The 15,596-nt window shown below is 41.8% G+C and overlaps 1 protein-coding gene across 2 annotated transcripts in view; it reads right to left on the bottom strand.

Annotated features, from left to right (window-relative positions):
- Positions 1-12,415, bottom strand: part of LOC132836861 (secreted frizzled-related protein 1-like) — a 107,528-nt gene extending 95,113 nt beyond the window's left edge. Inside the window, exon 1 of one of the 2 annotated variants that reach the window (XM_060856406.1) lies at positions 11,477-12,415. In XM_060856406.1, coding sequence (XP_060712389.1) covers positions 11,477-12,005 — 529 coding nt within the window. In that variant the 5' untranslated portion in view covers positions 12,006-12,415. The remainder of the gene's footprint in view (positions 1-11,476) is intronic. The other variant, XM_060856405.1, reaches the window with a different exon arrangement.
- Positions 12,416-15,596: the final 3,181 nt, after the last annotated feature.

Here is a 15,596-nt window from a genome sequence, read left to right as displayed (position 1 = left end):
AAGGGTCACTGGACAAAAATGTTAACCCTGATTTCTCTCCACAGATGCTGTCACACCTGCTGAGATTTTCCAGCAATTTCTGTTTTTGTTTCAAATTTCCATTATCTGCAGTTCTTCCAGTTTTTTTTTGTTCAGCTTTGGTGCTGGATAATCAATATCTGAAGCGACGGATCAGATTGGTCACTCGATGTCAACTCCCCAGAGTCTACTATTTGACATATTCATTCACAGCTAACATGGTGGCTTTGTTTCTATACAAGTGGTGGACTCTAGCATATGTCACTTATGTTGGATGACATTCATGTATAGAATAGTTCTGACATTATTTACCATGAATGTAATTTTTAAAACTATGATACAATTGTTATGTCAATTTTTTGAACATAATTTAAACTCATTTAATTTCATTTCATGAAAGGTATTTCTACTTTCAGATATTTCAAATCCTTTGGCCATTAAGATGTCTTGATATGTAAATACTATCCCCATTTCCCACCCACTCACTTACATTACGGCACATTTGCTCATTATGGCAACCCATCTCCACTCCACAGCTTATTAAATGTCATCGAAATGAAACTGTTTTGTATGCTACAACAAACAGATGGTCACCGTGAGATTACGGCAATACACGTTATGTCTGAAACAGTGCATGACTGCTTATGTTTTCAAATGCACAATTCCCCATTTTTTCTCTCCCAATGCACCTATGAAGCTGTGGAGTGAAGCAAGGGAGGAAATAACAGGGGCACAGGCCATGATTTTCAATTCCTCTCTGACCACAGAAGAGATGCCAGAGGACTGGAGGACAGCCAATGTGGTGCTGACATTTAGGAAGGCAGCAAAGAGAAGAGTAGGAAACTACAGGCCAGTCAGTCTAACTTCAGTGATGGGGAAACTCTTGAAAACAATTCTGAGGGACAGAATTCATCTGCATGTAAAGAGAGAGGGATTAATCAGGAGCAGTCAGCATGTTTTTGTTCAGGGGAGATTATGTTTTCCAACTTGATTGAATTTTTCAAAGTGGTAACCAGGTGTGTAGATGTAGGGAATGCATACTTGGATGTCAGCAAGGCTTTTGATAAGGTCTCACATGGGAGACTAAGAGCAAAGGTAAGAGCCTAGGGAATCAAAGGAAATTTGGTGAATTGGATCAGATCGGTTGAGGCGGTTGGCAGGAATCAGAGGATTATGGTCAAAGTCTGTTTTTGTGACTGGAACCCTGTGTCCAGTGGGGTGCTGCAGAAATTGGAGTTGTGGCCCTTGCTGTTTGTGGTATGTATAAATCATTTAGACTTGACTGTGGGAGGCCTGATCAGTAACTTTGTGAATGATGCTATAATTGGTTAGGTGGTGGAACAATAAGGAGGATAGCCTTAATTTACTGGATATGGTCAGATGAGCTGATCAGTGGCAAATAAGATTCAATCTGGATAAATGAGAGGAGGTGCACTTGAGCAGGACAAACAAGATATGATAGAATGACAAACAGTTGGACCCTGGGAAGCACTGAGGATCAGAGGGACTTTGCTGTTTGTGTACACTTGTCCTTTAGGTAGTAGAATACATGGATAAAGTAGTAAATAAGGCACATGCGATACTGGCCTTTATAAGCTGAGGCATAGAGTTTAAGAGCATGCAGGTTGCATTGGAATTGTGTAAAATATTAGTTACGCCACAGCTAAACTATTGTTTGCAGTTCTAGAATCCACATTATTTGAGAATGATGGAAATGAAAAGGGTGGAGAGAAGATTTACCAGGATGTATCTGGTCTCAAGAATTTTAATTATGAAGAAAGATTGGAAACACAGTGGTTGTTTTCCTTAGAACAGAGAACTGAGGGAGGACATGATAGTATTGTTTAAAATTACGAGGGACATAGATAGCCTTGACAGGAAGGAACTTTTCCCCTTGAGATAGAGATCAATGACTGGGGGCATGCATTTTAGATAAGGGACAGGAGGCTGAGAGAGGAAATGAAGAAGTCTTTTTCACTCAAAGGCTAGTAGATGTTTGGAACTCATTGCCTGTATAAGTGTAGTAGGGGCAGAAACCCTTGTAATATTTAAGAGCCATTTAGATGTGCACTTGCAATGCCAAGGTTTGCAAAGCAAGGAGACATGTGCTGGAAAATGAAATGAGCACAGTTAGTTGCTTGTTTTTGACCAGCTACAAACTTGATTGACCGAAGGGCCTTTGTCTGAGCTGCAGATCTCTATGACCTTTGAGTGAGGAAGATTGTAGGTCAAACAAAGGAATTAATTTTCAAAATAAAATCCTTGAGTTGAATCACTCTGCCTGTTACTCTGCTTCCTCAGTGCATTATAACAGGAACTAAAAACTTATTATTTCAGTAGCTGCTTCAGAGATGCTTCATAACACTCCTGAACAAGTTTGTTTGAACATTTCTGTGGATTCAGACAGGACAGAAGGAGGCCCTCTGACCATTGTGCTCGGTCAATTTCTTCTCTTCATAGCCATCTTGCAATGCTGTAAAAGGCAACAGTCTGCTCACTGAATTGCATTAATTGCAGCTCTAGAACTTAGACAGAGTTTTTGCAACTTTAAGGTCTCTTTAAATGTATTTTTTTCATCTCCCCCAACTGGTCAACATGACTTGATTCTGTGGAGAATTTCTGAAGCTCCATTGCTGCTTGAACCACAGCATAGGAGAAAGTGCGGACTGCAGATGCTGAGGATCAGAGTCGAGAGTATGGTGCTGGAAAAGCACAGAAGGTCAGGCAGCATCTGAGGAGCAGGAGAATCGATGTTTCGGGCATAAGCCTTTCATCAGCCCTTCCTGATGTGCTTATGCCTGACATGTTGATTCTCCTGCTTCTTGGATGCTGGCTGATCTGCTATGCTTTTCCAGCACTACACTCTCAACTTAGAAGTACGACATTTAAAAATTGTGTTTCTTCACTTTTTCTCAAGGCATCCACAGCAGTTTGAAACATTCACCCTGGTTAGAAACTCTCAAGCCCACTCATAGTTGACAGGTCTCTAGCTACCAGAAACTGTACGGGACTAGCCAGATAACTATAGTGACTGCAAGAGCAGGTGAGAAGCTAAGAATCTTAGTGAGTAACTCACCTTCTGACTCCCAAAGCCCATCCACCATTGATAAGGCACAAGTCAGGAGTGCGATGGAATACTCCCTACTTGCCTGGCAGGTGCAACTCCAAAAACACTCAAGAATCTCAACACCATCCAGGACAAGGCAACCTGCATGATGAGTACCCTATTACCACCTTCAGCTTTTACTCCCATCACCACTGATGCACAATTGCAGTAGTGTGTACCCACTGCAAATGCAGTGCAACCAGTCACCACGGCTCCTGTGGCAGGACCTCCCAAAGCCATGACCTCTACAACCTATAACATGGAAGGGCAGCAGTTGCTTGGGAACATCAGCACTTGCAACATCCTGATTTGGTGCAATATTGGTACTCCTTCGCTGTCATTGGATCTGAATGCTGGAACTTGCATCCTGACAGCATAGTAAGTATACCTACTCACCCTTGACTATTACAGTCCAAGATTGCAGCTCACCACCTGCTTCTCCATTAAAATGTAGGATGGGCAACAAATGCTCATCAATTTATCAATGCTGCCCACATCCCATGAATAAATTTTTTAAAATTCTAGAAACTGTTCAACAGCCCTCATCGTCCAACACTCCTCGCCTCCCCACTTGCCAAAATTACGTCCCCAATTTTGACCCTGATGTTGTATGATGACTGAGGCATTAAAATAGCATCACATTGGGAAACAGTTTGTGAATTACTGATAAGTGACTGCCAACCTTTTTAAATATTTAAGCAGCCTTTCTACCTCCTCCAGTTCCTTGACTGAATTCCATTAATCATGGCAGTGAGAGGCCAGAAATGATTGGGTTCAGGTTTGCAATTTCAAGAATGTTAACATCTGACTTAACCCAATTCATCTGTTTTGGGTGCTAAGATTCAGTAGGTAGTTTCCTATCTGAGTACACATTTCAACGTTTTATCACGAATGCTGATACATTTACTTCTCTGTTTGATGACCTGTCAGATTTACCACCTCTGATGCTATGTCATTAAGGGTGTGATGTGTATTCCACACGTCATCCTACTTTAAGGTTTTCTAATTAGACTCACCTTCAGTGAGCTGGTGAGAAGCTGATAAACATAAATTGGCAAGAGTGATGCTCAGAGCTGATCTTAACATCACTCTTCAGACATGAGCTGTGAGGTTAAAAGTTCAGGAGAGAAGAAATTTGTGCAGTGTAACAAGAAAAGAGCGTGTAAAAGTAATTTGGTGTTTGTCAATCACACATTCTTCAATGCTTGTGCACAAATAACACTCCTTGTCTAAGGGAATTACATTGTCTAAATCAGCAGTAGGATCTTGCAACTATTTCGAAGTAGATATGAAACATCATCAAAACTAATTTGGATAGCTTATGCCAGAGCAGACAGCACAGAAATTTCACAGCCTCCATAACAACACAAGGAACTCAACTGGTGATACAATCATCATCTTCCTCATCTGTTCTGATCATATTTTTGTGAGGGCAAATGCAGTGAACTGTGTCTTGCAATGTTTTAACAAGAAGTCAATCCAAGAAGGTGATGACTTCTGCCTGGGCTAAGCAACGTTCATTTATGCTGTGTCTCAAATATCATCAACAATGCAACAAGGATTTCTCTTCTTACCCTTCCGCTCAGATGGATTTATCCGCCAACAGTCTCTGCCTGATAATCTTTCTCCTAAAAGAAAGTGAGGGCTGCAGTTGCTGGAAAGCAGAGTCAAGAGTGTGGTGCTGGAAAAGCACAGCAGATCAGGCAGTATCCGAGGAGCAGGAGAATTGACTTCTCAGGTACAAGCCCTTTGTCAGGACTTCATCAAGCCCATGATCAAGCCATTCCTAATGAAGAGCTTATGCCTAAGACATTGATTTTCCTGCTCCTTGGATGCTGCCTGACCTGCTGTGCTTTTCCAGCACCACACTTTCGACTTATAATCTTTCTCCCTCCGTTTCCCTCACCCTGACCTCATCTTTCATCATCTTTTGTCATAACCATTTTGTGACAGCAAATATAGTGCACTCTGTCTTGCAATGTTTTAACAAGAAGCCAATTTGAATAATATGAATGACTGAATTCGTTCTGTACATCTCTATGATTCTGAGGTTTGAGATGATGCACCTAACTAGATACTCTCTGCCAATAGTGAATACAAGGGCATAGCAGCGCTCTCTCTTGCATGCAACCACATCATTGACCCAACCCAAACCCACCACAGCAGACTGACTTGTCAATGCTGGAACATTAAGAACAAGAGTAGGTCATTCAGTCCCTGAGACTAGTTTGACCATTCATCCAGACCTTACTTGATTTGTTCCATTGTCTCAGAATTACTTCATATCCCAATAACTTTTCTTGTACAAAAATCTACCTCAGTCTCGAAAACTCCAACAGTCCCAGAATCCACATTCTTTCAAGGGACGTGTTCCAGGTTTCCACTACCTTGAAAACACCTTCCATACTGAGCTTGTATATTTGTCATATTTTCATTTAGCCTTTCAATCACACTCTGTTTCCCTATTCCACAAATAAACAACCCAGAGTCAGGAAATTCAACTATGAAAATAGACTCGAGGGCAAGATTCTTAATTTGAAGACCAACTTGCCTTTTGCATTTTTTTTTAACTTCTATTCACTCCAAGCTTCCACATCTCTGCAAATGTTTTTATTTCAAACCACACACTATCATTGAGAAGTGAGACTGTTTTCTATACAGTACCTTAAGGCAGGTCAGTTGATGAACAGAACATCCACTCATTGCACTTTGATTAAAACCAGAACCTTAGTACTTTTGTGGTATGGCTGTAAGACGCTGCCTTCTCTACCCAAATTGAACATAATTATTCCCCTTCCCCCAATGTACTTTATAGGTAATTTAGAAATCATAAAAAGGAATATGCAAAATATTCATTGCTGAGAAAGAAACACAAGGAAATCATAGATTACAAATGTGTTATACAACTGTACATGTGTCTGTATGTCTTTGTATAAGATTGATCTTTCTGTGTGCATATGTATGTTATCTACATTCATTGCTATGTTAGTGAATGGATATGTCTTTATAAGTACTGTATACATTTTGCTAATGAATATACAAGTGTATATTCATCAGCATGTATGTGAACACATATTTATGCCTAATGCGTAAACTGTGCTATGCTGGTCAAATCAAAAGTGACACATAAACAAATTAACAAGACGAGTAAGCAAAAGAAATACAATTCATTCTCCTTGACCCGTTTAAAAATTGCATTCACTGCCTGCAAACAGACAAACTTCAACTTCTACATTTTAAGGATTTTGAAATACAGATTCTTAGCCCAAATTTTATTGAGACTCCTCATTGATTTCTTCAAAAAAGCTTTGGTTGTAGCTGACCCTGTTTGTGACTTTGCACTGAACTGAACAAGTCTGCAAATGGAAGATGACAGTTCCTCTGTTGTCATATTTTTAACCATAATCAGTTTCTTGTTGGGAAACTGCTGCTGGTGTCCAGTGAAGGAGGGAGAACTCATTTAATGTTTCAAGCAGCTTGTACCAGGATTTAATCCAACTGGATTGGCTCACATCATCTGGAAATAAGTAACAAATGTCAAATAATTGGATCACTGCCTTTGCCATTTCCCATAACCACAACTCAGGATTTTACATGGCACTGACAGCCTGAAACAGCCATTTCCATGGTATCAATGGAAAAACCCAATAGCTCAGTTGTCAATTGTTCAATTCATTGGGGAGCTATAATTTACAGATTATGCATTTCAAGATGCGCTCCATTTTTTATTCATTGTCTGATCTCAACTGGAATGGAGCTCCAGTTGGTCTCAGTACCTTATGCAGTTGACAGCTCAAGAATTGAAACAGATTTCCCCAGTTCTCGCACCTCCGCACCTCCAATGTGACGTGAGTCAAGGAGCTATAGATATGTACAGCATGGAAGCAGATCCTTTGGTCCAACCCATAATGCCGACCAGATATCTCAACCCAATCTAGTCCCACCTGCCAGCACCCGGCCCATATCCCTCCATACCCTTCCTATTCATATACCCATCCAAATGCCTCTTAAATGTTGCAATTGTACCAGCCTCCACCATTTCCTCTGGCAGCTCATTCCATACACGTACCACCCTCTGTGTGAAAAGGTTGCCCCTTAAGACTCTTGTATAGCTTTCCCCCTCACCCTAAACCTATGCCTTCTAGGTCTGGATTCCCCAGGGAAAATACTTTGTCTAATTATCCTATCCATGCCCCTCATAATTTGTAAACCTTTATAAGGTCACCCCTCAGCCTCCGACACTCTAGGGAAAACAGCCCCAGCCTGTTCAGCTTCTCCCTATAGCTCAAATCCTCCAACCCTGGCAACATCCTTGTAAATCTTTTCTGAGCCCTTTCAAGTTTCACAACATCTTTGAGATAGGAATGAGACCAGAATTGCATGCAATATTCCAAGATGAATAACAGTGCCCAGTCTCCATGGAACTTTAACTCAGCATTCTTTGCTGGATATCATTTGCAAAGGAAAAAGTGAAAAGAAAACGTCAACTCCAGACAAGTTTCTTCTGATGTAATGTAGGAGGGAATTTTAATGCAAAGAAAAACAGACAGGGTTTGTGTCAAAAGGAGTTAACAAGGTTAAAAATGCATTGTGCTCAAAGCTTGACTCAACCCAAAAGTGCTCGCAACCCAAGATAACTAATCAGAATTGAGAGCTTGCTTTGAAAACTAATCTTTTGGATGTAAAGATACTAATCAGTATGTTTTGAAAAGTTTTATTTAAATTATATTCTTAGACTTGCCACAGAGTTGGGAGGTCATGTTGCGGCTATACAGGACATTTGTTAGGCCATTTTTGAAATATTGTGTGCAGTTCTGACCTCCTTTCTATTGGAAGGATGTTGTGAAACTTGAAAGGGTTCAGCAAAGATTTACAAGAATGTTGCCAGGGTTGGAGAATTTGAGCTATAGGAAGAGGCTGAATAGGCTGGAGCTGTTTTCCCTGGAGCGTTGGAGGCTGATGGGTGACCTTATAGAGGTTTCTAAAATCATGAAGGGAATGGATAGGGTAAAGAGACAAAGTCTTTCCCCTGGGGTGGGGGAGTCCAGAACTAGAGGGTATAGGTATAGGGTGAGAAGGGAAAGATATAAAAGGGACCTAAGGGGCAACTTTTTCACACAGAGGGTGGTGCGTGCATGGAATGAGCTGCCAGATGAAGTGGTAGAGGCTGGTAAAATTGCAGCATTTAAAAGGCATTTGGATGGGTATATGAATAGGAAGGGTTTAGAGGGATATGAGCCAAGTGCTGGCAAATGGGACTAGATTGGATTGGAGTTTCTGGTCGGCAAGGACGTGTTGACCAGAAGGGGCTGTTTCCATGCTCTATGGCTCTAAATGAGAAGTATTCTCCAAAATTAGGAATCATCAGCTTTCCAGCAGGCATTTTAGTTGTTTAACAACGAGATTGCTCGCAAGAACGGAATTGACATTGTGATTTAAAATGCTTTATTTTAGCAATAAAGCCACTTTGGTATCAATTCATCTTCATGATTGCATCAAGGTTACTTCTAAAAAATAATTGATGAAGAGGTCTCCTCAAATACCACCTAAATGTTTTGGTTCCCAGCAATTTAGCATTCATTGATATGCAAATTCATTGGAATAAAAGTTTCATTCCAAAAAGCATTTTATGAAATAGGTGTAATTTTCGCCCACTTCACCCATTGCATTCAGCTCAGAAACTCCACCCTTTCATTAATGCCCACAAAAGTTTGTTCTGTGAAGCATCAACAATAAAGCCCCTGTTTAATTTACAGCTATCACTCCCATTCACGGACCCAAATTCTAATCTGTAAATAATTATTCATTCGTCTTTCATAACCCGGCCAAGATAAACATTCCGCTTGCAGACTGCTAAGCAGTTCAAGCTGTCACTTTGTGTGAAATATAAACAACATTCTTCTGACTGCATGACATCTTGTACCATCGCATTCTTCATCACCGTCGTCAATTTCAATTACATGTCAGGGTTTCTACAAAACTTGCAAAGAATATATTTTGGTTCAGTATAAATGTTACACTTCGACTAGACCAAATTCATAAGATCAAATTGAGGGTTTTTTTTAAACTTGGCTCTCGACCGTGACTTACTTTTTGCTTTAAAACGTCGGCCACCTAAATTCCAGTTTTCCAACTGCATATTACAATGGAAATAAACTACAGTCGGTAACTTTGCTACGCCCAATTCGTGCCGTGAGCAGTTTTGCAACTCCTTTGATATTAGAAAGTGCCACGGTGCTTTACAGAGGGCAATCGGGCAGACTTTAAGGGATGAGAACAGGTGGGCCAGCGTTTGGTCGAAAATGTTAGGTTGGAAAGAGCATCTCAAAAATGGAGAGAAGCGGGGCGAGGCAGGGATTCCCAGGCTTAGGCAAATGAAGGCACGCCTGTCAAACGCAGAATCGCCTGCATAGATATGAGCCAGTCTCACAATGGGCATTTGGCTGGAGTGAATGCAATTGCCGTCCAGCCCGTCTCCTTGCAAGAAGCCAATACCTTCAGCAGAGGGAAAACGGAGAAGGTTAGAAAATCTGAATTGAATACTAACTACTGAACAGCGATTGTCCAACAGCATTTATTGAGAAGCCAAACCAAAACAAACATCCGTTTCATTGGGTGTGTTCTTTTTTTCAGGCTCAGATAAACTTTGTTGTGAGCTAAATGAAGGCCGGTACCAACAGTTGTCCCTCCAAGACGTATGGGTTTCCACACATCCTAATTTCCTGCACGTTTTGCAAAGTGCGCAGCAAGGCGGAAACGCCAGTGTTTTCACTGACCAGCAGGGGCACTGATTGGAAAGCCAACAGCGTTTCATTGTTCATTATTGTCGGGGGAGGAGGCAGGACATTAGCATGGGAAACATGTCAGCTATGGCTATGCAGACTCGATGGGCCGAATAGTCTAAGCCTCTTCCTATATCTTATGGTCTTCTGATCAAGTTCCACTGAATATTCAGCGGCAAAGTCTTTCGTCCCGGAAGGCATAGACTTGGACTGAGAACTCGCATTGCCCACATGTCGCTGGGAAGACTAAGAACATGCATTTCCCTGTCGACAGGAACAGCTGTCTTGATACTCCCAGTCCCAACTCCTCCTCCACCCAACGATTCATTCAATAAAAATCCGCTTAATTTCTCTCTAGTTTGAGTGAATGTCGGCTGCAGTGTGCGCCTCCCCCACCCACCACCCTTGAGAATGTCCCAGGGGAAGGCGACGGAGAGTCATCATACCAAATCAATAAGTCCCGGATTAGTCTGGGGAAGCAGGATCGAGGGGCCGAACAGCCTATCCCTTTTCCAATTTGTTATGGTCTGAAATCTGCTAACTGAGCAAGGTATAAATATAACAACTTCAAACTTTGTTGTCTGCACGTGTTCATAAAATAAGCTCAAACCAACAACCAGAAACAACGACCCCAATAAAAAAAGATTCTGCAATGATGATTACACTGAGTAAATAGAAATTTGCTTCGACTTACGACCCTTATCATACAAATGCTAATGTCCCTTTAACAAATAAAATGATCGACAGCGTGCAAAATATTTTGACTATGACTTGGAGAAGTTCACAGACAGCATTGATATAATCACAGGTTTCAGGTTGTCCAAACAGATTGCTCAAGATCTTAAGGACTTTGAAACCACTTATTAAGTCATTGCCAATACTAAGAGAGAATCTATTTCACAAAGTGTCTCGCTTCCTGAAGGGGCCAGCGAAGAACGTTGGAGCTCAATTTCTGCTCTACCGCTGAAAGAAGTTGTATCTCCAAACCAGAGAACTCTGCACAGTGACAATATTTGGAGGAAACTGCAGCGTTAAAGTTCTCCCCGAAAAGAACTGTCGGACTGAGCGATGTGTCTGACCGACTTTGTCAGATACCCATCAAAAACGGTGGTTGAAGCCATTCAGACCGACTTGAGCCCGAACAGTCTCACCCACAGCAGATTGACTGCAACAAACTCTCCGTCACCACCTCAACACACACACAAACATCCACGCCTTCTAATTTTCATTTACCCCCCAGTGACAAACAAAAATGGACCAATCTGTTCTTTCTGATTGAGCCGTTCTTGTGTTCGCAGACATTGGCATCACAATTTAGCGCCGGTTCAAAGGATCGAGGAATAAGTGACGTTTTCCTATGTTCCCTGCACCCATGAACATCTACCTAAACACAGCTCAAACAAGAATTGAGCTCAAGCAAGTTTCAGACAAAAGCCTAACCGGTGGGGTGAAGCGGGCATTCGATGGAAAACCTGTCCGGGCCATTTCTCTGCTGTCAGTCATGTTATCTCCCTCTCCTGAAGTTTCTAAGTGTGTTACATTTTCAAATTGGGCCGAGAGCAAATATTACCTTGCGAGCTGGTCGAGAGAGTGGCGTTCGGGTTGGGAAAGACGATGCACAGGTCATTGTCCAGTGGGAACTTGTCGCACTTTAACATGTCCGGCCAAGGGAAGCCAAAGAACTCCATAACAGGTGTGCAGGCGTCCCGCACTGCCGTGCAGAGTGAGCGGCACGGGTAGATGGGTCTGTCCAGGCAGATGGGAGCGTACAGTGAGCAGAGAAAGAGCTGGGTGTTGGGGTGACAGTTCTTGTTCAGCAGCGGCACCCAGCTGCTCGCCTGTTGCTGCACCTCCTCCATGGTCTCGTGGTCCAGCAAGTTGGGCAAGCTCATCTTGTGGTACCCGACGTTGTTGCAAAGTCTCAAGGCGAAAGGAATATCCACGCAGTGCGGTGGCTTAATGTAAAAGCGGCTGTCCGCTTGCCAGCTGGATTCCTCTACTTCCATCGCAACACACCAGGCGAACAGCCCCATGCTGAGTGGCAGAAACACGGTATAAAACTTCCAGTAAGTCTTGCCGGAAATACCTCTCTGTCCCATTTTTCCTTTGGTTACTTTGTTGCTGCAAAGTCCTGTCTGGAGCTGGCAAGGTTACTTCCCTTCGGTTTGCACAGTTGGTCTTTAAGCTTCACTGTGATAATCAGCCTGAGCAGAAAACAGCAGCGCGGGGATTAGATTTTGTTCTGCCCTCTGCTTTAGAAACAGGAACGCCTCGAAGATATCAGTACCTGTCTCTGTTTTTTCATTATCCAGCCGAGCCGGGCTTTTCTCTGGCTCGCTCGCTAACTCAGTCCACCTCTCTTTCAGTCCACCGTGCACATAATGTGTTGAAGGGAGGGCTGATTTGTGAAACTGGCCCCACTGGTCTCAGCATCCAGCTTCCGAACACAAGTTTGTTCTGCCGGGTATGTGCAGCTTTCAGTCTTCATCACAACCTCGCAAGACCGACCAATCAGCCTGTGACCATCCCCTATTACACTCCTCTGCAAGTGTCAGTCCCAGCCTTAATTTACCAATCAGCTTTTTGGGAAGGAAGTGACAGGCACATCCACCCCCCCCCCCACCCCCCGTCTCTCCACCTCCACCTCCAGCCCCATCCCCCAACTTCCCCACCACTCAGCCAGATCCGAGCTTTCATTTCATCCTTTCAAATTCTGATTGTTTTGCCAATCGAAACAGAAATATTTCAAAGAGTAGTAAGATTTTTTTTTCTTATGAATTTTTCGAGTCCCCAGGAGTCGCAAAACACGTTTTAACATGCGATTCAGAAAAAGTATCACATCATTTCCTTCCGTCAGTTTGAATTCCTGGCATTTGCTTTTCCCAATGACCTACTTGTCAGCTTTAGGCCAGTTTCAGAAACCCAACAAAACAGGAACAGTCCACTTCAGCACTTGGTCGAGCTGCAGCCCCTTAGCCAACTCTCTGAAGCAGTCAAGGAATACCGAAATCTGAAATCCAACTGCCAAGGGTAACTTCTCATAAAGTACACATCCTCAGGACAGTTGGTGCGGATTTTTTCAGGAAGGATTAAATCAGAATCAACGTCACCAAGTTTGTTTGGCAGAAGTTGCACTTCTGACCAACTTTAGGGCGAATGACTCACTTACCCCTGAATTTCGCAGCCAAAGTTACGATGAAACGCCATGTACCTTGCCAGCAGCTTAATTGGGGCCATTTTCTTCGACTCAAACAACTGTCAAGATTCTGGCAAAAGTCAATGTTTTTATCACTTTATTGTGTGTGTGTGTGTGTGTGTGTGTATGAACGCTACAGGTTTGGGTGGCGAGAGGAAATTTTACTTTGCAGGTAGTTGGGTGAGTTGCAGAATGCAGGGAAGGTCAACTCGCATCACCGGTAACACTGTCATTAAAATAGTCAGCAGTATTCAGACAAACTGAGAATAAGCTCACTCTTGTGAGCAGCTTCACTTAACATAACGGCTGAGTGTCTGACAGCCATCATTCACTTCTAAACAACTATTACATAGACAATGCCACATTTATCTACTCCTTCACTAGTTAGGACTACTGACTAGGAAGACTGAAGCGAAGCCGGAACCTAAAACTGAAGAGGAGAAGAAGTACCGTTCTTGATTCCAATTCTGTTCGGGATCGGTCCATCCAAGCGAAGGCAGCAGGGGGCAGCACAAAGTGGCCATGTCAACCCCAGGCTCGAAGCAGGAAGATCAGTCCTGACTGGCTGTTGGAGCAACGTACTCGTATGTTCTGAGGATTGGCAATGGTTCAATGAAATACTGGCACTTATTGTTGTCGGGTAGAGATATCCAGGACATTTGCCCAGTGACAATGAAGGAACAGTAACATATTTGCTTTTGTTAGAGCTATATTTCTCTGCTGGATGTGTGGCCATCATTTGGAAGAATCAACGAGTATTCATGGAATAGAAAGGGCCATTTGGCCCCATTATTGCTCATGCAGATTTAATCAATCCACAGTGAACCTGTGTTTCATCAAATGTTATTTTGAATATCATGTTATTTCTCTTTCCTGTCAGTCAGCTCATTCTAAACATTTCTCATTCTTGGAGTAAGAAAGGAGCATAGCAGTTTGCATAACCAGAAGATTTCTCAAATCATTTTGCACCAGTAAATTACTTTTTAAAATCTAGTCTCTGGTGTAATTTAAGAACCATTGCAGTTAATTTCTCACCAGCTCTCACAAATAGGAGTCTAATAATGTGCTTTTGTGTTGGTGGATATAACAATAAATATCAGCTCCTGGTGAAACTCTCCTGTTCTTCCTTCAAATTATATTATAGAATCTTTTACACCATCATATATGGGGCCTTGATCTTAATATCTAATTCCAAAGATCGCACCTCAACAGTGCAGCACTTCCTTAACACTGCACTGGAATGTCCAGTGTTTGTATTGAAGCCCAGGAGTGTGCCTTTAGCTCAGTGATGTAGGGGAGAATGCACTACCAAGTAAGCCACAGTTGACAAATACAGAAGTTATTTTTGAATCTACCTGTTCTCAATTTGATTTTCACAAGTTCACATTTAAGGATTTTAGTAACACATTCTTGCTTCCATTGAAGTGATAATGAGGATTTATCTCATCAGTTTAAATAATACTTTATATCCCTCAATGATCATTCATGTTTGCACATTGTTTATCAATTACCATTTTTCCTTTTTCAGGTTGGGTGCAAATCACTCCAAGCACACACAATTAGAATTTGATAAACATTTGCTCTACAGTCAACTGTACACTTGATGGCCAAAATCTGCCAAGCATTGAACAAAATTGGCTCCAGTTGTTTCAATAGTTAGAAACACTCATGTGAAAAATATGGGCAGTATCTGTCAGTTTTCACCTGAACAACAGGATAGCTGTTGAACAATTAGGCAAGATTATTGGAATGAACAATGTAAATGAGTCCAAGTAACAATTCAAGGCTTTTCTTCAGATAGAAGTAATTGGGAGAATGTTGGGGTGCTGACAAAGATCTCAATGTCTTTGTGTTGATGTAATCTTTCACTGCTATATCAGTTCATGAACCTTGATCAAAGATTTACTATGAATATATATTAAAATGTTTTGCGGTATGCATGGCTTTTACTTATGTATTACATTTGCTTGTCTTATTTTAGCTAACATATATCAGCTATCACATACTTCTGATTCTGCTAGCAACTCCATGTGTAATATTTCGTCCCTTCTGTGATTGAGTGCAGACAAGTCATTAGGGAGCATAAGGAAATAGAAACAGTATCTGTTTGTAAAAAGAAATTGTGTCAAGTTAAAGTTTTGGTCTTGCTTTCCTATAAAGCAGTTGCATTTATCTAGAATAATCTCTGTGCACTTAGTGATTTGAGCATCTCTGGTCTTTGAGGTTGAGGATAAAGACTAAGAAACTCAAAGATATTTCATTCAAAATCGTGCTGCTTTTATCCTAATCAATACCAGGTCCTGTTCACCCATCAACCCTGTGTTCAATCGCTGACATTGGCGTCGGTCCAACAGTACATTAATTTTAAGAAGTTTTTCTTGCTAATACAAGTTTCAATTGGTTCACTCCTCCCTATTTCTCTAGTTTCCACCAGCTATACAACCATCTAACAGTACTGTGGTCCTCTAATTTTGACTTTTTGCCCATTCCCAAT

The sequence above is a fragment of the Hemiscyllium ocellatum genome, chromosome 48, assembly GCF_020745735.1.
Source record: "Hemiscyllium ocellatum isolate sHemOce1 chromosome 48, sHemOce1.pat.X.cur, whole genome shotgun sequence".
In the NCBI taxonomy this organism is placed as follows: Eukaryota; Metazoa; Chordata; class Chondrichthyes; order Orectolobiformes; family Hemiscylliidae; genus Hemiscyllium; species Hemiscyllium ocellatum.
The sequence above is the reverse complement of the archived record's forward strand: the minus strand, read 5'-3'. Positions and strand labels throughout refer to the sequence as shown.